This window comes from Seriola lalandi, unplaced genomic scaffold, assembly GCF_002814215.2.
Source record: "Seriola lalandi dorsalis isolate HSWRI2012SDOR001 ecotype SW California unplaced genomic scaffold, Sedor1 jcf7180002054182, whole genome shotgun sequence".
Classification (NCBI taxonomy): domain Eukaryota; kingdom Metazoa; phylum Chordata; class Actinopteri; order Carangiformes; family Carangidae; genus Seriola; species Seriola lalandi.
The window spans coordinates 340,433-362,483 of NW_019524735.1; the positions used below are offsets into that span (position 1 = coordinate 340,433).

The following is a 22,051-nucleotide window of genomic DNA, read 5'->3' on the forward strand; positions in this document are numbered from 1 at the left end:
GACAGTTTGTACCTCTCATGTTGTGTCCCCAGCCTCTATGACTCACTCCCCTGGTCAGCATGCTTATTTGATCCTTTTGTTGTTTAGCCTCTGTGTTAACACACAGGGGAGAGAGGCCAGTATGATATTTATGCCTGAAGAAGATGTTAAGTTCCCGTAAATTCAGAGTAGAATAAACAAGAAGATTAACTGTTTGCAGGAAGTGAGGAGAGGCTAGTTGTTTTTTTTCTTGGTGGAGAAGGAACACAATGTGCTGCAAGGATCCTGTTACAACCGTGTTTATCGCTCTGCCTGCACTGATTGGTGGACAACGCATAGGAAGGAATCCCGCCTGTCAGCCCCCCCACCAATGAGGCCTCTCTGCTGTATTCTCAATGTGTGGGTCGCTTACTTAGTGTGTTGCCAAGTAATGTTCATGTGCGTGGGCTTGCATGTGTACACAGTGTGACTGTGTGTGTGTGTGTATGCGTGTGTGTGTGTGTGTGTGTGTGTGTGTGTGTGTGTGTGTGAAGGAGCATGTGTGTATGTGTTTGCACAGACTCAGTGGATCGTAGTTCCTGGAAAGAAACCTGAGTTGCTGAGAATTTTCTCTGATCGCTCACAATAACAAATTCCTGAAAATGGTCTGTGACTAAAACTGGCCTATGGCAGAGGTTTTTAGAAGTGAGGGGTCACTGTTTGAGGAAGTGGGGTTGTGAACGGCTAAAAGGAGGTACTGAATAGTGCTTTGGTTGTTGATGTCAAGTTGATACCACCACAAGTCTCATCACGCTTTTCTTTTGTCTGTCAAGTGTCTTATCAGCTTTCACACTAAGTTTTTTTTCAAGTTCATACAAGCTCAACTTAAAGTGAAAGTGTGTTTACACTACCAGTCAAAGGTTTTAGAACACCCCAACATTTTTATTGAAATATTCATCCGTTCAAGTCCAGTAACCTTAAATGATACAAAGGTCAGAGGTAAACTGAGCAAGGTTTAAATGAAGAAAAAAAAAAGGTCAGCAAAAACTGAAAAATCATGTACATTTAATAGAAAACACATTACTTCTGTACACAGGGTCTCTTGGCTGTCCTCTTGAGTTAGGCTAACGACCAAAGTCCTGCCAGGTGGGCAAAGTGGTACCTTGTTTAGCGACCACGTTTGTCAACGCCATTATTACATGGTTATGACAAGTATTTAAAATGTTTTTTTTTATAATCACATGCCAATTCAATAGACATGGCCCAACCTTACAGCACAGTCTTCAGACTTAAACCCCATAGAGCTGTTTTGGGGCGGACTGGACAGGAAGTGAAATCAAAGCAAACCACTGTTTAGTCAGTTGTCAGAAGTCGACAAAACTTTGATAATCAATCGAAAGTAATTTATCAAACAAAATATCCAAAAACGTTCGCTGGTTCCAGATGCTCAAGTGTGAAGAAATTCAGCTTTCTCTTTATAAGTCTAAATTGAATTTCTTTAGGTTTCAGACTTGAAGTTGCTGACTGCGAATTATTTTTCTTTTTTCTTTTTTTTCTTTTTTGTCTTTTTTTTGTAGGTTGCAGCCTATTGGTTACAATTTTTATGACAGGGTTCATCATAGGACTGTAGCTCACTCCTACAGTAGTAAGTGTTGTCTTAAAAGAATGTGTTTACGTTTGCCTTTCAGGAATGATACTGTTTTGAGCCATCTTCTGATTTTTTTCTTTTTTTCGTGTCAAGAAATGATTCATCGTTGCTGTGATAAATACCATCCATGTAAAAGGGGCTGGGTACATTCACTTTACACTTTGAACTTTGCACTTGTGTTTACGGATGATGCTTGAAGGTTAAAGAACTTTTTTTGTATGTTAAATCTTCCTTGTTGTTTTAACAAGGCGTTGTATAGGTCTGATTTTGGATTGTGAAGTAAGCAAACAACTGGGAATAATCTTGGTTAAAACATCGGCTTACGCCACCAGAAGTCATGTCAGGAATGTTATTTAGATATCTATTTCCAGGTCTCTCAAAGCAAACACAGACAGACCCCATGTTTACCAACAGAGGACATTTATAGGCCTATCAGGTGGTTGAAAACAGTCTCAAAACGATCCTAGTGTCTGGGATATGCGCATGCATGCACATGCATGATGGGCACGTTGACAGTCCTCCCTCCCTCTTCCCTGTTTATTTCTTCTTCCCTGGACGTTGCTTGTCAAACCAGGGGATATGAACTCCACTGTTTACTCTCGGGGCTTGTACAGGGCTGTGTCTGGGCTTGACTTACTGAGATACTGGAGCCTATAGCAGTTCAGGCTGTATGCTCACTGGGAGCAGCAGGGTGAGGGAATATACTGCAGTTCACTGCCTCACAACTTTGTAGGCCAAAGGTCTTTTCTGTCAGCAGTAGCCTGTCGAACCAGCCAGTGTTAACACCCTAACAAATGTCACGACTAACCCTTAACTGTTTTTTTGTGTGTCACTGTGATCAGTGTTAAAAAAAAAAAGAAAACAACAACACAGTTGGGTTACAGTAGTATGTTCAACACAAATAATTAAACAAATACTTGTAGTAGTAGCATTTATTTATTGAATATTTTTTCTATATATATTAATATCGTGTTACTCCTGAGGGTGCCTATTGAAAAAATGGGTTGTGCGTAAATCCTCAGTAGGGTGCACGTGCCGCCAGAACAAAGGCACCATACAAGAGTCAGCTTACTTGTTTGTTCCAACGGTTTTTTGCATTTTTGAAACTGCAGATGTTTAAATTTGCATTGTCCAGAGAACTTTCAGGACTTCAAGTGCACGTTGGCTTGAAAAGTTAAGAGGGACAACTTCTTGAACTTTGTCTGGCAAAAAGTGACAAAGTGACAATTTAAACTTTCTTTAAATTTTTGGTGGCACTCAATGCTCAGTGTGCTGAATAGTACTCTTTTTCTTTGGACAAAAAATATTGCAACTTTTTTTTATGTTTGGAAACAGAAACTACGCATGAAAATCCTCTTCTAGTTGTTTTGTCGATAAAAATCTGTAAAAACTTAAAAAAATAAAAAATAAAAAAAAAAAGAAATGAAATGATGATCCTAAACTTTAAAGCTACCAAATGGGGTTTGTTGACCACTAGTAGCGCTAAGGAGCAGTGTTGTTACATGATTGAGTTACAGGTTGACAGTAACATGTTAAAAAACCGCTGCCATACACCAGGAAAGACAGTGAAGAAAAAGACTACAAGCTAGTACTCAATGCAGTACTTAGAATAGTCAAAATGTCAGTTTTGCGGAAGGAATTTCAACACTGTTGTAAGGCCTCTAGGATATACACATTGCATTTTGCTGAGAAACACACTGAATTTAAACAGAAACTCATGTTTACTCCACATGAATAATAAATATTAATCTTCAGAGTAACATATCAAATCAGTCTAATTTTGTTAATTTTGTTTCTGCATGTGGTGTTTCTCCAGGCTGTGTGTTCTTGTCCAGGACAGTTACGGCATGTTCAGCGTGGTCCAGCTGCACCTGCTGCCCTGCAAGGACGACCTCCTCCACTACTGCCAGAAGTGGCAGGGGAAGACCTGTGTGTTGAGAGGCATTAAAGTGGTGCAGCGGGTGACTCGAGAAAGGTGAGACCATCACAATCCTGTGTACTCATCACTCCACGCTAGATGAGGATAGCTTATCACCTGAATCTCAGTTCACAGCCATAGGTAAACTTCAACCTGCGACCGATACCAAGTTGTGATATGGATTTCTGCTATATCTGAGGTTATCTTTTCTCGCTCTTTTGCCGTCCAGGACGACAGCCCTGGGTAAAAACCTGTGATAGATGGGCCCTGATATTACAATGCTGGTAAGCTAGCAATTGAACCTCAAATTAAACCATCATCACACATGTGGACACTGCCTTTGGTGCCTTCTGTGTGAATCTCCATTATTATAAACCACAGCAAATTCCCCATTTTTAGCCTTGAATACCCTGTTGTAAACATTGAAAACCACATTGACAATACAAGGACAATTTAATGTTTGCAGCTTATTATGCTGTCCTGCCAGCAGTGCCACTGTGTTTACATGTAAAATGATACCGAGGTGCATGCTCTGTGTCCCTTGTGAGTTTCCATATTCAAGATCCCAGATTAGAAGCAGTTAGAAGAAGTGCCATGGGAACATTTAGAGACAGGCTGGGGGTATGTTTACATCCTTGGTATTTTCAATGCTACCACAGCCTATAAGGTCCCTGGAGGTTGTCTGTGGCTACACTGTGATGGATGGGCTATCTTCAGGGCTCACACATGGGCTGTCGTATTAGCTCAAGTGGAAAAACACGTGGGTTTGGTTGGAGCTGGAGTAAACCAGACATTAATTTTTTTCCCCAGTTTCTTAGAAACTACTGGACCTCTACACATATCCTAATAATTCATACCTTAAAGGAATAGTTTGGCATTTTGGAAAGATTTTACTTATTTGCTTTCCTGCCAAGAGTTAGATGAGAAGATTAATACTACCCTTGTGTCCATCTGTTAAATATGAAGCTACAGCCAGCAGACAGCTAGCCTAGCTTAGCATAAAGACTAGAAGCAGAGGGAAGCTAGCCTGGCTCTCTCCAAAAGTTAAAAAAAAAAATCTGCCTGCATTCAGTCCAACCTAATCACTGCATGAAAAAACACAACCCCTCCTCATTCATTTGAATGATATTAATGTACGTTGCAAAAAAATGCAATGCAGATAAACTTTGTGACTTTTCTACAGTTTATCCTGTGGTTATTTGGTTGCTTAAACATTGAACGCCTGCTGAAGATCTCTAATTGACCTGATGGTGACAACAAGACTTCACAATGTTACTGAACCCAGCCAATAAATGGTAACACACATACTTACTGATTTGAAGCAGATGAGGTGGATTTTGTTTCCTTTGAACAGAGCTAAGCTAGCGGTTTCCCCCGTTTCCAGTTTTTAGGCTAAGGTAAGTTAACCAGCTGCTGGCTGCAGCTTTATATTTAATCTTAGAGTATGAACCATCTCATCTAACCCAACATTAAAGCCAATAAATGTATGAACTATACCTTTAACAATATCAGTCTTTGAGGGTTGTGGAAACAAAACAAAAAACAAAACAAAAAAACTGTCACAAAGAAGGTTCATAACCAATAGATTAGTTAAGAGGCAGTAATATTATACAACCACATAAATACAAACTATTATTTATTAGAGCTCAATTGGTTCATTGATTTAAAAAGGAAAAAAAAGAAAAACCTAAAAACCCATCAAGCTAAAATGTCAAAAAACTCTCCAGCTTCACAAATACTAACATTACTTTTGTCTCATCCCAACTATTAGCTGAATATCTTTTTTTTAAGCAAAAGATTACAAGCCACCCTGTCACTTATTGCTAGTTTGCGCTGTCAACACTGACATTATTGGAAGGAGTGATTTTCACAGGAAGTAGCATATTCTTGGATGTGTGCCAACTAAATAAAGATAAAATTGTACCTGTAAGGATGGAGGGCGAGACCTGAAGATAACTAACCAGCACAAACCACAGCTGTACCCTAAAGTAGTAAATCAAACATACTTAAATGTTCTCTAAACAAGTATATGAGCTCAGTGTCAAATCAAAGTGTCTTGAATGAGTCTTTTCAAGTTAGTTTGTCGTTACTCATCCTTGAGCAGGCCTCACTGGACTTGAATGGTCTGCAGAACCGGTTCCACACAAAGAAACCCTGTGATTAAAGGCTGACTAACAGGTTGTTAACCACTGGCTGATATGACAGCGCCCACATGGATGAATAAGTAACATTGACCGGCCAACCTGAGCTCAGCACATTCTTCTTAGAGAACATACAATGAATCAAGAGATTGACGTTTCCCGTTGAAGTTGCTCCAGTTTGCCTTTTCCCCTCTTAATGGTTGAATCCTTCGGGCTAATGTCTGTTTGACGTAAATGAAATGTCATGCGGGAGTATTATCTGTCATTACTGAGATTAAGGATGTGTTGAGAGAGGCCAAATGTTATGAATCAAGCATTATGGACGTGGCCGTTTGAAATCACTTTTTTTCTTAGCGTTGTTAGTTTTGCACCACAATGATAATGTGATTTACATAGGGTGTGAACTGTTTTCCCACCCTTCAAAATCTCTCAACCTGCTTGTGAAAACTGTTTTTATGCGTATCTGCTCTGCCAGCCCAAGCATGTTGTCTGTTAATTCTAGGTGACGTTAGAACAAGCTCTGTCTTAACAGATTCATGTTTCACTGGAAGTGAAACTGGCAGTGAAAACTCTCAGTCTTCTCACTGAAGTCCCTTATTCACCAGTTTCTCCTTACCCACCCCCCAACCATTTTTTTGTTTTGTTTTGTTTTTTTTGTGCCTCCCTCCTCACTCTTTCCCTTTTTGTGTTTCACTCTCAGGCGCACCAGGCTTTTCAGCCTGATCGACAGTCTGTGGCCCCCAGTGATGCCTCTCAAAGATCATGGAAACACATCAAGCATGTCCAGTGTAAGTTCTGACTTCAGCAGAAATCATGCATTTCCCCAAGAGAGGCCTTGGTTTGGGAATATTCATATTCATTTTTATAATACGACACTAATGATTGTTTTCACTATCGATTAACCTGCTCATTTATTTTCTGGCACAGAGGATGATACCAAATTTACATAGTTGATTGATATGAAATGAATCTGCAACTACTGTGTTGTCATTTTTCTAGCAAAACTGCATTCATTGGTTCCAGCCCTTTTAAGTGTGAGGATTTTCTGTTTTTCTGTGACACTGTAAAGTGAATATCTTTGGGTTTTTGGGTCAAGCAAAACAAGTCATTTGAAAAGGTCAGAAAAAGCTTTTAGGAAATTATGACATCTTAGATGGACCAAAATATTAATCAAGGAAATAACTGATAGATGAAGCTTTAATAGAGCCTAAATATATTTAGTTTATTATCATGTTTAGCAGCAAAAATAAGAAAATCAAATCATGAATTTAGAAGCTGGAAGTAAATGATGTTTGACATGTCTGCCAAAATAACTTTGCCCTGGGGGCTCACCTGGTGGAGTGCATACCACATAGGCTTAGTCGTAACCGCAGTGGCCATGGGTTTGAATCTGACCCACGGCCCTTTGCTGCATGTCATCCCCTCTCTCTCTCCCCAACCTTCCTGTCTCTCTCTCTCACTGTCTCTATCACAGTAAAAAAAAATAATAATAATAACTTCTTCAATGACTTAGTTGCAGATTATTTTTCTGTTGATTGACTAATCAATCTCATAATCATCTCAGATCTAACAGGAAAGTTTCTACATTCCTTTAGATAAGAAACATTGCCATTTTGTTTCACATCATTTGTTCAGGTGACAGTTCTCACGTTAGCTGATTCCTAGTTTGAAGGGGTTATTCATTTTATTTTGGCCTTCTGACATGTTTAATTAAAGTGTTCAAGAGTTGTTATTTCTGTACGCCAGCTTAAAACAAGCAGTGCAACTTCTTCGATCTCATCCAAGCTTTATGTAGCCAGCTAGTTTTGTAGGAACGTGATCTCCCCATTGTTAATTCCGCCTACAAAGCTGTGATTGGTCGAATGTTTCTCTATCAGGTGGAAAATGTTCGTCAGGGTGCACAACATGAGAGCTCCATAAATCGTTAAGAAATTTGAGATGTGGGCAATGATTCAGATGTCTGGAACCAGGCTAACATTGTGCCTTCTTTTTTTTTCTATCTTCTTTTTTTTTTTTTTTTTTTTGTGGCGAAACAAAAATGTACCACTGTTGCAAATATTCAAAGATCATAGGTAGAATGTCAAACAAACTAGTGTAAAGGGCTGAAAAGTGAGCTGGCCCTGAGACCTCAGTGCACTGCAACTTACACAGCACATGCAAAAAGACAAAACAATATACATGTGCAGCATTTGGAAAAAATGTTTAGACCCACAGATTGTCAAAGCAGTTTTTTGTTTTTTTGTTTTTTTTAAAGTAGTGGAAAGTACGCTTTCCCTGAGAGCTTAATGCAGTTTTAAAAAACACATGCAAATAGTCAAATGAAGAAAACACCTTTGTAATTTCATCACATTTGTACCATTTAGAAAAAAAATGCTGCAAAAAAATAGAACGTGAGGAAACTTTGGAATTCACCAGTTTGACAACACGTGAGAATGCTCCTTATAAACATGCATATATAAACTTATAAAGAAACATGCTGCAGAGCACAGTCAACACAAATAGAGAAAACATGTTTGCAGGTTCTCTTAAGTTGCTGTGCATTGAGCTCTCAGAGCCACCGTAGAAAAGTCTATGTCTATGACGATCTGAGTATAATTGCTGATTGGCAAGACAGTGATACAAATTTAGGAATCGGTATATTTTCTTTAACATAAAGAGTATTTACAAGTGTCCTTTGTTTACAGGAGAGCAGACCTGCAGGTCCAGCTCTGAGTTTCTGCTACCTGCTCTCAGGTCAGGAGAGCTCTGTCGAACCCACTGAGGGGCAGACTGTGTCCGCCCTGTATGTTCCCCCCACTGTACGAACCTTACGAGACATACTGCAGGTGAACAGTTTCTCACAGCGCACACACAAATTAAAAAATTTGCTGCAGAATGAGATAACTTATCTTCAGTAGGTCGATCTCAAGCTTTTTTTTTTTTTTTTTTTTTTTTTTTTTTTTCTTTCTTTTTCAGATTGAGATGAAAACCTGCCGGTGCAGTTTTGTTGCCACTGTTCTGTACAAGAGAATTCAGGTATTTTTTTTTTGTCTTACACCAGAAAAACTGATTTGATTTGACTTAAGCCAATTGAGCAGAATAAACATTGAATCTTGTGGCGCTCCTCTTCAGGCATCCCTTTGAGATCATTTGAACCAACAAACTGATAAAACTTCAGCTCTGACGTCGACAGCTGCGTTCATATCACTGTGTGTATGACTATCTGTGTCAGGCACGGGCGTTCTTTACCATTGATTGGTTTGACCTTTAAACTTTGACCAAGATGAGATAACAGCTCAGAACAAATTGCTGGACTTTGCCACATGCTCACACCACTGAAACACAGACACACTCTTTACTGTTGTTGTACTAGTAAACCAGCATTGTGTGCAGCTTGGTGAATGAATGATCTTGTCAAAGCTGTTCTCAGAAGTGACAGTTTGCATCTCATTTGTGCTTTGTAAGCTTTTGTTATGTAATGTTTCCTTTAAATTTTCTTTTTCTAGGTCATTCTGGGTTTCTAAGTAATTCTGTTTACTTCTGTCTTTGTCTGCCTTTCTGTTTCGACTTGAGAGTGCTGATGTAGGCCAGGGTGAGGTTTGGTTGATGCTGACAGACCCCAGTCTTCAGGAGGAGCAGGCAGAGCGACCATGCAGGAGAACAGTGGCCCTGTGTGTGAGCACTTCCTGTGTGCTCACTTCCTCTGTCCTCGAAGCTCTAGATTCCCCCGGTGCATGTCATATGTCGTTCAGAGATGCCTTAAAAGAACCTGGTAAATGTCACATAACATGGTTTATTGTGACCTGACATGCCATTTCTATTTTATAGGACTGTGAACACCAGTCAAGTATAACTCTGAGGCACCTCTAATACTACTAATATTTCCATTTTCTGCTACTTCATACTACATTTCATTTTGTACTTTTTACTTATTACTGCATGCATCTGACAGCTATACTTAACCTATTACTTGCATTTAGAAGAAGTATTCACATCTGTTACTTAAGTAAAATACCAATTTCACAATGTAAAAATGCTCAATTATAACCAAAAGTCCTGGATTTAAATTTTACTCAAGTAAAAGTGCCAATGCCAGAGCAGCAACAGTAGTGTTTGTACAGTAAAATGTTCCCTGTGCCTGATTTTATTATATATGACATTATTAGATTGTTAATACAGTTGCATCAGTGTATAAGCAGCATTTGACTGTTATGGCTACTGATGGTGGAGCTAGTTTTAAATACTTAACACACAGTTAGGTATCCAGTGGTTCTGAACTAAAATATGACATATTGAATAATTTGAACAGTCATTGAAAATGTTATTTAATGAAAGCTGTGTAAACAGAGATGAAGGTGGTAGTGTGGTGTAGCGATTGGTAGGATCAGGTTTTGTGTGTTGTATGGTGCAGCAAACCAAAGACAAAAAGGATGTAAGTTTGTCTACCTGCATGGGAAAAACACAGCAGAACCAAAAGGGCAGGCAGACAGAATTAAAAGGTTGTTATCGACATCTGCAACTTAAAATAGAAAAGTACCTCAAAATTCTACTGAAGTACAGTAAAGTACTTGCTTATTTTCCACCACTTGGTAGTTCAAAAGTTCACATACAAAACATATGATAAGTATATACAATAAAGATTCAACCAGCGGTTCACAGCCTTCATAAAAAAGTCAAAAAGACATTTGAAAGGGGCCTTTTGTCACGTCTCAGATGTTCCACCAAAGAGACATTTCTCCTCTAAACTTCTCACATGGTTTTGTTTAAAGAACTGTTCAAGACCCAAAGAGGTAAAATTATCCAATATTTGACAAATAAATCAAAGACTAGAGAAAACTCCAAAAAATGGATACACAGTTGTGTAGCAGAACTAATGTTTTATTCTTCTGTCCGACCACATTAATCATCATGACACATCAGATTTATTTGGAAAAGGCCAGAAAGAACTGGATTAATATCCCCAACATTATATAAAGTATTTACAACTAACCCCACCTCAACCAGCTGCAACTTTAGAATGCTGTTTTCACGTTGACGCATCAGTAATAACAATCTAATGAATGTCATATACCGTAATATACCAGTCACAGAGGGTATTTTGCCATGCAACAAGTACTTGTACATATTACTGATAATACATCTGAACATGTACTTAAAGAGTGGGCAGTACTAAAAACTACAAACTTGACTGAGGGTTGTGGAGTTAGAAAGGAGTGAGCTTACCAGACTGTGAGGCCTGCTCCTCATCTCTGCTCGAGGCTAGTGACAGTGTTGTAGAGGTGCAGTGCTAAATCAGTGGAATACTTTTGAGGATTTTGAGTAAAGGATTTCAGCTTGTAATGAAATATTTTCTCAGTGTTGTACTGGTACTTCTGCTCACTGGTAGAAGAAGTACTCAGATCTTTCCCTTAAGTTCAGAATTATACTGAAGTAAAAGTACAAAAGCATCAAAATATACTTAAAGTACCAAAAGTAAAATTACTAATGACGCAGAATGATCCATTTGAGAGTAGTATTTACAGTATACAACAAAACTGATTACACTCCTGGTTAGTGTCACTAAAATGTTCGGTAATTACAAATTCTGTCCATGTAATACAAATTAGTTTTATTTGCTTGTTGTTGCCCAAGAAAAATGTATCTATAAAGAAAAGTTCATATTTATGGAACAACTGTTACCGAGGCCAATTCACCCTTCATTAGTGAGAATTCATATTCTCTTATTTTTTTCTTGTTGTATGTCCAGCTTTACTTATGATGACAGATTTGATCCTCCTGTGCACAGATAATACTGGTCAAATCTGTGGAGAGATGTTCTGCCGTTCTTCACAGATGATTCTTTTCAGCTGCTCTTTGCTGAAGGGCTTTTGTTGTTTTACCTCCCACTTTAAAATACTCGTTAAAATACAAGTTTTTCTGTTGGATTCAACTTCCTCAGGTCACAGTCTTCACTTCACTTTTCATCCAGTATTTGATTATTGCAAAATTTGATTACATGGTGCCATCGATAAATGCCATCTCCCCTACACCTTTTGCACTGATGCAGCCCCATATCCACACACTCCCACCTCCATGTTTCACAGTTGGCTTCAGATAGTCACTGTGGTAATCCTCAGTGCACGCCAAACATGCTGGACCCCCCATCACCCCATGTGATCCAAACAAATTTATTTTTGTTTTCATCTGACCAAAGAGTGTGCTGCCAACATTCATCAGGCTTCTTTTCATGTTATTTGGCAAAGTTAAAACTTGCAGTTTTGTGCCATTTCAGTAATGGTTTTCTTCTTGGACACTGTCCGTAGAGGTCGACTTCATCAATGCCCTGCACACTATCTGATCAGTCACTGAAACATTATTTTCCACACACAATTCTTGTGCCAACTCAATGCAAGGCTACTTAAATAGTAAATTGTGTGTGACGTCATTTTCCCGGGACGGCCACTGCACCCTGCGTTATTGGTCGATGGTTCTGGTTCTGGTTCTTCCCACACCTCCTCAACTGCTGCAGCTGTGTTTCAGCTTATGTTCACTAGGCCGCTGATGCTCTTGTATCCTTTCCCATAATGATGAAGTCTCACAATCTGGTTTCTTACTTGCTCAGGCAACTTCTTACCACATGGAGCCATGTTGCAGAAACAACTAACAAACTCACTTTTGTTGCATTGAGGTTAAACTATGGGGCCCATATTTTCAATGTAGTCTATCTAACCTGTTTGTTTTTAAATATACACAAGCTCAAATACTCTACTCTTAGGCTTTAATGTGGCAGCTGGTAAAGGTAGATCTAATTTTATTTTATTTTTTTATCATTATTTTACTGCCTGGTATCTTAAATCTATAATTATATATCATGATTCATTTATTAATTATATTTTGTATTAATAATCTGAATCTGCAAAATAACAAGTACCTAAAGCTGCATTGGAGTAGAAATATAAAGAAACATAAAATACAAATACTCTAGTACAAATCCCTCAAAACTGCATCAAAGTAGTACTTGAGTAAATGTACTACTTAAATAAGGCATCTGTACGTCTTCCTCCACTGCACCCTCACTGGTCTGCTGGTCTGGGGATGAGCACAGTCAGTACTCTAGATTGTTTATGCACATTTCATTTGTAAGTACATTTTGATTTCAACATCTAGGTGTCCTACTGTGTGTGGAGCAGTCAGTTGTTGAGGTGTGCCCTGTTGAGCCTGAAGACGGCCTCCAGTCAGCAACCAGGCCAGAGTTAGTTTCACAGTCGCTCGGCGAGCCCCAGGCGAAGACCCTGCCCCAACCTGTGAGACTGGATCCTCTGAGTCTGGAGACCACACCCAACTCCCTCTGTACTCTCACAGGTCAGTTTTCCCCCCTTTCGCTGTGTCCTGTGGTTTTCATGTAACTCGCCTCATCTGAAGTGATTCCTGCCGAACATGGCCACTGTTTTCTCTAGGGAAGAAAACCACTTGTTTTTTTCATATATAAGTTTACAACTCAGCAAGAGGCCTTGATGTGGCTTTAAGGCCCTGCTTTCTTCTGTTTTTTATTCACTGTCCTCAGGCTGCCATTGTTTGGGACTGTAAGAAATGAAAACACATGAAATATTGTTGCATTCATGTCCATTCCCATGTCGGTTTCGGTGAAATCAACATGCCTGCTCCCTTTAAATTTCAGTTGATGGTGGCATGATGGGAAAATAAGCTAGTGTGGAGGCCTGTTGCAGATACCCCCCCCCCCCCCCCCCCCCCCAGCAATATGTTGAGGAAACGTGACTTTTTGCGGTGTTCATTGAAATATCACCGAACAACTTGTGCTGATTTTATCTCATTTACATCAGACAAGTTAAAAGACCTTGTTATGACGTGTTGATTTCTTTCTTTAATTTCTTTGAAGCTTTGCAATTATGTAAATGTGGTGCAGACAAGGGCAGCCTAAATCAGATAATAATCTGCATCTGTCGACTTTGTGTCGCAGTTGAGGGCAAAGATCAAACTGTGAACCCTCTTGGTTCTGGCTCCTCTGGCTGTACATGTTTGGTCAGGTGGCTGAAAAAAAATAAAACAAACATATTATCTTTTGCACTCATGTGCAAATACTATCTTCTGGAAATTACCAGTGGAAAAAGCCTCAGACCAGAAAGTACAACAACCATTTATCGGTCTTAAATTCAGTATCTTATTTAAGGTCCTATATTTGTGTTTGTGGGACAGCAGCTCTGGTTGTAAAGTGACATGATGTTTAGGCAGGGAGAAACATCGTTGCTACATTTATCAGTACAATCTCAGATAAAAATGAAAGGGATGTTTTTATCTTACACCCTGTGACAAACATACACACACTTGAAACCTATGCGTAGATCGTTTATCTGTTTCTTCTAGTTAGGCGTCAATGCTTTTCCTTTGGCGTCCACCAGTTGAAAATAGCAAGAAGTGTAAATAAAATTAACAATAAAAATAAGCAGGCTGACGCAAGAGAGTAAATGAACATCATATAGGAAAGTACAGTTTGTATGGATGTTTCCCAAAGGTGATTTTGTATGTTAATGTTTTATTAACAGTTTTATTTCTGATTGCAGGCATGATAGTTGGTGTGGATGAGAACACAGCTTATTCTTGGCCTGCCTGCAACCTCTGTGGAAGTGACAACTTACAGATGTTAGCGGAAAGGCCGTAAGTTTTCAGAATTACTCACAATATCTTAATGTTAATCATCATGGCAAATAAACACTTCATTTTTTGTTTTTTTTCTTTTCACAGTCAAAACTTCCACTGTGTTTCTTGTAAGTCAGCAGTGGACAAGCCAGACACAAAGATTCAGCTGGAAGTTCTTCTGAGTTGCTCTTCATTAAGTGATTGCACTTTAAAGGTTAAGGTGAGAACAGTGATTCTGGGTATTGTACTATGCATCCCAGTACCTTTTCTGTGTGGTGAATCAAGCTTCAAAAATCTAAATGTTTTAGGGATATTAAGGTTTTATTTTACACTGGGTAACTGATGTGTATTCAAAGGAATAGTTCAGTATTTTGTGAGATACATTTGTTTGCTTTTTTGGCGGAGAGTGAGTTGAGAAGCTTAACACCACTTTCATGTCTTTACACTAAATACAAAGTTCCAGCCAAGGAGATGGTTACCTTAGCTTAGCTTAGCTTAGCTTACTTAGCTTAGCTTAGCTTAGCTTAGCTTAGTTTAGCTTAGTTTAGCATAATTTAGCATAAAGACTGGAAACGGGAAACAGCTAGCCTGGTTCTGTCTGAAGGTAACAAAATCCACCTACCAACACCTCTGAATCTCACTGACTAACATACAATATTTAGTTTATTTAATCCACACAAAACCACATTGTAAAAGTGACATTTTGCAAGAGGGGTTGTGTGATGGACTATTTCTTAGCTGAGACCAGTGACTTCCTGGAGTCTTTGCTGGTGTCTTGACAACTGTTCGCAGCCATGAAACACAATTTGGTTTTGGTATTGATTAAACAAGCAACATATAATGTGTTAATCAGTGAGGTTTAGAGGAGCTGGATTTTATCACCAGACAGAGCCACGCTAGTAGCCCCCCCATTTCCAGTCTTTATACTAATCTAAGCTAACAGCTAACCTCTCCTTCGCTTAGGCTTCATATTTACTGAGCAGATATGAGAGTGGTATTAGTCTTCTCATCTAACTCTCAGCAAGAATGCAGTAATATGTTGAACTGCTGCTTTAAGCAGAAACAACAAAAAAATGTTACTTTTCTATATTTATGAAGTATGCCAGTACAAAGAACAGCAGGGTAGGAGGGTGGTGCAGTGATCAGAGAGCTCAGCTCAAACCTTGTTGAAACCTGTTAAAGTGTGCTTGAGCCAAACACTGAATCCTCCCCTGGACTCATGGAGTGATGAGACTTTTATAGACTTATAAAGATAAAATTCACATTCAGCACATTAAAGGGCCGAAGAAATAAAATCCTTTACTGTACCTGCACCTGCATAATGGCCTTTTTTTTTATTATCATAGAAAACCTGGTGTGCATTTGTAATTAGAAAAGTAACTGAGTCAATCAATATCAGCGTTTCTCGTATCAGCAATCTGATATTTTAACCCCTTCTATCAATCTGTTGCTCACCAGAGACCACAGTATGTTTGGTTCAGGATTTATTTTTTATTACAACATTAAGACGATGATTAAAATTACATTAATGACTCCACACCTTCTGATCTCCCCGACAGCTGCAGAAAAAGACGATCATGTCCATTCTGAACACCGCAGCACTGGAGGGTAATGAGGTAGGTGTGCTGCTACATAACACTGGGCTGAACTGCACGGGGCATTGATCTTCTGTCGATATGTCCTGAAAGCACAGTCATCTGTTCATGTCAGGGTGATAAAGCTCTATTGGGTTAGGGAACAAAAAAATCCCAGTCGTGCTGGTCATTGATGCAGAAGGAGTTTACCGCCAAAATACAGACGCAATCTTCCTGTATTTAGTGATTGATTTTATTTTATTAAGTTTGGATGCAGTTTGTCCACTGGCAATATTATGATTTACTTTCCATGTAATCTACAAGTGGTGGAGCATGCTAATAATCATGCAAATACAGTGTTACTTATAATAGAGCTGCAACAACTAGTTGGGTAGTTGATTGACAAAACGTAAATCTGCAACTATATTGTTAATCACATTTTTGTTTTAGACACTTTTTTAAGCAAAAATGTTGAGATTTACTGTTTCTAACTTCTCAAATATGATGATCTGATGCTTTTCTTTGCCATATAACGTGGTAAACTGAACATCTTTAGGTTTCAGCCTTTTGGTCAGACAAAACAAGACTGTTAAAGTTGTCACCTTAGTCTATGGAAAATTATAACAGGCTTTTTTTATATAATTATCTGGCATTTCATAGACAAAACGATTATTTGATGATGAAAATAGTCATTAGTTGCAGCCTTAAGTTACAAAGTAGACATTAGTGGTCTTTCTCAGGGGAGCTCATGAGTGATGAACAAATTCCAAGATCAACAGAATTAATGCTGACCAATATGATGAGTGCAAAGGTCAGGGCCTTAAGTGCACTCACATATTTTTGCAACCACAGCAACTTCACTAGATTGAAGAACTATAAATAGTTGTGCTTTTTTCATGTGCAGCTGCAGTAGATGGGTTTTCAGCCTAAAATGGTCTAAACAATAGTAGATAAGGTGTGAACTTGTATGTTTCAATGTGCCAGATGGGAGTTTTTAGATGGACTGTGTGTCTCAGTTCCCAGGTTACGATGTGGAGAATGTCCTGGGAAAAGAGGTGGGCCCCATCGCCGTTTACGTCCGAGTCGTCACCAGGAAACCTGCCCCCTGGATTGGCCTGGAAGAAATCTCCCTCTAAAGGCTGTCAGGGCAAGTAGCTAATGATATCAATCCTGGCTCCAAGGATCTGCATGCACACTAAACCTTGGTCTGAGCCAGTTTAGCCTGCTCTCCTCCCCTCTGAAGGCCTCCCTGACAGCTTGTGGCTGTGCTGAAGTGAACCGGCTGCAAGAAGACAAGGTCTTGTTTGTGTTAATGATATGTGATCCTGTGCACCAGGAGTTGACAGCCCAAGGGTAGACCAGAGGCATGCAGTGTCTGTCAAAGCAGCCCACGTGGTTCATCAACTTGGATGTGACTTTCAAATGAGAACATTTCAGTGTAAACACATTTGTAAGTGGTTTAAAAAACCTTTTTTTGTTTTCCAACCAAGTCATCTACCTCTGTACTTAAGATTACTGACACTGTGTCAATAAACGTATTTTTGCTGACTTAACCTTCTATTTCCTGTTTCACTTCTCTGATTTCTTGTGAGAAAACACTCCTGCTATATGTGAAGACTACTCACAGACCAGGCAATTTCTGTACCTTTTCCATGTTTTTATTGGAGATTCCATAAACAAAATGTTTTCAAGGTTTCATACAAACTATATAAAAGATCATGCTCTGGCTCTTATACAAAGTTTGGAATTATAAAACATGTACCATGTCAGGTATAACATCATATCATATAAATGCAGTGGTAAAATAATTTAATACAGATAAAATCCCACAAAAATATGGCAGCAACATCATATATTTTCCAGTGCCATTATGGTAAGCTTAAAATACATCTGGTACAGATGGTAAAAACAAAAGTCTCTTGAGGTATGTCTCCTAAAAGCTCAGTTCATAGAAGAGTTCATTTGTCACCGACTCTCTACAGTCGTGGACAGAGCGGCAAAGGAGGAGTTGGGTATCTGCTTGAAGAAATCTCTGAGGCCGGTGAGCTCTCTGGTTAGCTGCTCGATAGTTTTGTGAAGCCTGTCGTTTTCAGCACTCAGTTCAATCAGCTTCTGCTGCATCTCCATGTTGCGCCTCTTGGCTTTATCCCTGCTTTTCCTCACTGCAATGTTATTCCTCTCTCGCCTCTGTCTGTACTCCACGCTGTACCTGTCCACCGCCTTTTTGCCCTTCTCCCTCCCGATCTTGCGCGGGGAGGATTTGGCCGAGCTGACAGCGGAGACGGGCTCCGGGGTGGTTGGCGGGGTCGGCTGTCCTGTGGGGAGGCTGACGGAGGTCTGGGCGCAGGTCTCAATCTGGGAAGGCAGGGATGAGGACATGTCGCTGTCACTCCAGTCGGACTCCTGCTTGATGGGCGCACTGAACGCCCCCTTTTCCAGCCCGGTGTCCGCCTTCCTCTCCGCTGTGTATGTGGTTGACAGCTGCTGCATGCTGCTGGGCTGCAACGAGCTCTGCATGTTGTAGAAATCCGCCTTCTCCTGCTTCACAGTGTTGAACAGGTCGAGGAAGAGCTCGTCGTTGCACAGCTCCAAGTTTGGCACGGCTGTCATCGACTCGATGTACTGGCTGAAGTCGATGGCACTCTCGTCGTCGTACATGGCAGGGGCGGTGCTCAGCTCCACCATGGTGCCGTCCTCGCCCGCTCCGTCGCTCCTGCTGCCCGGCTTGCAGACCCCCTGCTGCGGGCCGCCCAGCTTGGTGCTCTCGTAGAAGTTAGCAGGCTCCATCGCCCAACTCATGTTGCATTGTGGGGACACGCAGTGGGAGTCCAGGCTGTATATGTCACACATGAACTCTGGTGACTTTGTCCACGTGGTTTGGGAAAGAAATAAACTTGTTAAAAAGTGACCCTTAGATGTGACAGCTGTCTGCTGCACAATAACCCTGCAGTGGCTTCTCTTGCTCTGCAGGCACCTCTCTCCCTTTCTTGAAAAGGTCTTATTTGGCTTTTATCCCTGGGTGCTGCCTGTCAGGCTCCTGTCACTGAGGATGCTCAAACACTTCTAGTCACTCCTCTGAGGCATCTGTACTTTCGCAGACAGTTTTGTATCGTTTCCCCAGCTGACGTCACACGTGCCGCCCTCTCACGAGCCAGTCAAGTCCAAACTGGGATCACATGGTGTCCCCTAACTTCCCATTTGAGGAGAGAGGGGCGTGTTGCTTTTGCCACCCACTTTTTACTACGATTGTATGAATGGCTCAGAGTTGTTTACATACTGTAGGCTCTGCTCTGGGCGTGTGGGATTAACTTTAATTTGTCATCGAGAAAAACTGTCTGCCTGTCTGTCTCAACCAGTGGTAGAAGTGCTCTATTAAAATGCGTCATTAGCAGTAAGTGTCTTGTATTCAAAATGTTGAAGTATAAAGTCAAAGTACAGAAGTGTTATCAGCAAACTGTATGAACGTGCTCAATAGTGTTATGCACATATAAATGCCCAGTCTACAATGATTTATAAAACACAAGGATGCATTACTGAACGGGCCTGAAGGGCATAAGTCCAGGGGCCCAAAGTGTCCGGGCCCCCCTGAGCTTAACCAGCCAAATGTCACTGAAACACATACCGATGACAAAGAGACATAAAAACCCAAAGGAGATGCAAGATGACTGCAAAGAGATGCTAAATTTCCTCGAACAACCAAATGACCACAGAGACACTCAAAATAACTAAAAAGAGATACAAAATTTCCACTACAACGCAAAATGACTCCAGCTCAAGTTTCTTATAATCATTTATCCAGAAGAATCATAAATTATGAAGTGGATTTATTTTTGGATTATTATTATTTGTTTATTAACATGCAAGTAATACTTGTAACTGGTCAAGGTGAAGCTTACTGTGACTATTTTATAAACTATAGGGTGTTTTAATCTGTAACAATACATCATATTTTATAAACTGATGACATGTTTTGTTTTTTTATTAATTTGTAAAGGAAATAGTTGTCAGATAAAGGTAGAGGAGTAGAAAATACAATATCTCCATCTGAAATGTATTGATGTTAAGTTATAAAGTAGCAGAAAATGGAAATACTCAGGTAATGTACAAGAACCTCACAGTTACACTTAAGAAAGAACTAAATGCACTGACCTTCCACCACCGTTCTTACAAGTTGTCATGAATGGCATTCATTCATTCAAAATTCAAAATTGCAAGTACAAGTTGTATCACGCTGATGGACGTCATAAGGATCTGGGACAATTCACCAAGGGGAAATTCACCTCTTACGTAATAAAGACATGATTTTGTGTGCATTGTATGGGCCTGTTGCATGTTGGCCATACCATTTCATAAGACAATATACTTGATCTACTTGACTTACACTAACCACGCACAGCATATTACCATCATTACATGTATCATGTATATCAATATGGTCCCAGTGTAAGGGAGATGAAACCATCAAAACAGAGCCAACACATCCCCTTTTTAGGCTGTCTACAATCTTACAGACTTGCATTCATAACTTATAATGGCAAGTCCAGTCATGCTGTAGCTACATCATGAGGATATGTGACCATTCAGGGTAGCTGTAATGTACTGATTTTAGAATATAGTAGTATAAAATTGCATTTATATAGTTGATTTTCAGAAGCAGAATCAACTTTATTGGACTTTTAACTCCAGGTCTCAGTAGCTCTCAACATACAGTATTTCAGTATACTGAATCTCAACTTGGGTGCTTGTTATGAGTTTTCAAGTAAGTATTACAGTGTGTTTGTCAAATTTCAGCAGTGCTGGAGGAAGTTCAAGATACTTTACTCAAGTGAATGTAGCAATACCAAACTGTGAGCATACTCATTTACAAGTGAAAGTCCTGCACCGGCAATGGTGCTTAAGTAAATCAATGGAAATATTTGTAGGAAAATGTATTTGAAGTATCAAAAGTAAAAGTAGCCTACTAATAATGCAGAAAAAAGCCCATGTGAGTGTCAAAAATTGTGTTAATGGGTAATTATTAGTTATACATGAATGTATAAACCATTGCAGTTGGTCGTGGTTGAGCCAATTTAAAATATTTTTTTATTTAATCAACAACAAAGCAGTGTATTTTATAATTTCACCATTTCTTTTATACCTGCAAAGTAACTATAGATCTATCCGTCAAATAAATGTAGTGGCATTAAAAGTACAACATTTCCTATAATGGTGGAGAAGATGTATATAGTGGCATGAGATTGGAGTGCTCAAGAAAGTGCATGTAACTCAAAAAATATGTACTTCAGAAGAGTACTTGTAGTAAATTTACTTAGTTACATTCAACCTCTGAAACACAGAGAACATATTTACAGAGGGATACAAAACCGGACATTCAGCTGAACAAAGACTCCATGCTACACAAATATAAGCAAACTTAAACGTACAGAATATCTGGTATATACAGGTAAGAACTGGACAACAAACTATACACAGGTGAAATTGTTATGTATTTTACATAGAGGGTTGCGGTGCTCATTGACATATGAAACCCCTTACATAACCTCGAATCTCAAGTTATTAACATCATTACACATTAACATTTAATTACAAGAAGTATTCTATTATAAATATTTTGTAACTTATTGTAATTAATAATATTAAAGTGAAAAAAGGGTAATAAGACAATACATTGAAGGTGTTTGATTACTTCCTTAGATGATAAACAAAATGTTGCTGCTGATGTTATGTTAAAGATCTTGTCTATAAAAAGGCACCTTTAATGACACATGTCCTGACACTTCTCGGAAATGCTTCGATGTTTTCCTCTTAGGAAGTGAGCTGTACTTTTCCTCTTTCGTAGTCCCATCTTAAATGGAAACTGCGCCACACTGTGGTCAGTAAACACACCTGCAGGATAAAGTCACACAATACACGCTGTGTCATCAATAAAGATAATCCTCGTAACACATTTTTATTTCCAAATAAAGTCAAACAATTACATCTTAAGAACATAATCCATTTTTATTATTGGCTTTTCTCCCTTTTTCATTATAGTGATTATAAAAGTAGACTTTATAACAGTAGTTTTGCTGGACTACATTAGATAGTACAGCTGTACCTAATATATGGGCACTGAGTTTATATTATTTGTCTTTATAATGCTTGTGATGCAGTTATAAAAAAAATCAAATTATTTTCTTTATTTTCATTTGCTAGTATT

The 22,051-nt window shown here is 39.3% G+C and overlaps 2 protein-coding genes across 3 annotated transcripts in view; one reads left to right on the forward strand and one right to left on the reverse strand.

Annotated features, from left to right (window-relative positions):
• The window catches only part of spidr (scaffold protein involved in DNA repair), a 35,878-nt gene extending 18,466 nt beyond the window's left edge, over positions 1-17,412 (forward strand). For both annotated transcript variants that reach the window (XM_023403775.1, XM_023403776.2), the window contains 10 exons: positions 3,423-3,581; positions 6,366-6,453; positions 8,350-8,490; positions 8,621-8,680; positions 9,218-9,416; positions 12,791-12,985; positions 14,203-14,296; positions 14,384-14,498; positions 15,838-15,894; positions 16,869-17,412. In XM_023403775.1, coding sequence (XP_023259543.1) covers positions 3,423-3,581; positions 6,366-6,453; positions 8,350-8,490; positions 8,621-8,680; positions 9,218-9,416; positions 12,791-12,985; positions 14,203-14,296; positions 14,384-14,498; positions 15,838-15,894; positions 16,869-16,988 — 1,228 coding nt within the window. In that variant the 3' untranslated portion in view covers positions 16,989-17,412. The remainder of the gene's footprint in view (positions 1-3,422; positions 3,582-6,365; positions 6,454-8,349; positions 8,491-8,620; positions 8,681-9,217; positions 9,417-12,790; positions 12,986-14,202; positions 14,297-14,383; positions 14,499-15,837; positions 15,895-16,868) is intronic.
• Positions 17,413-17,488: 76 nt separating this feature from the next.
• On the reverse strand, positions 17,489-18,948 carry cebpd (CCAAT enhancer binding protein delta). Its single transcript, XM_023403777.2, has one exon. The coding sequence runs from the start codon at positions 18,700-18,702 to the stop codon at positions 17,818-17,820; it is 885 nt and encodes a 294-aa protein (XP_023259545.1). The 5' UTR covers positions 18,703-18,948; the 3' UTR covers positions 17,489-17,817.
• Between the last annotated feature and the right edge of the window lie 3,103 nt (positions 18,949-22,051).

Bases quoted from the DNA above. Each gene is read 5' to 3' on its own strand.
- cebpd (XM_023403777.2), bottom strand. From the start codon at position 18,702: ATGTGTGACATATACAGCCTGGACTCCCACTGCGTGTCCCCACAATGC.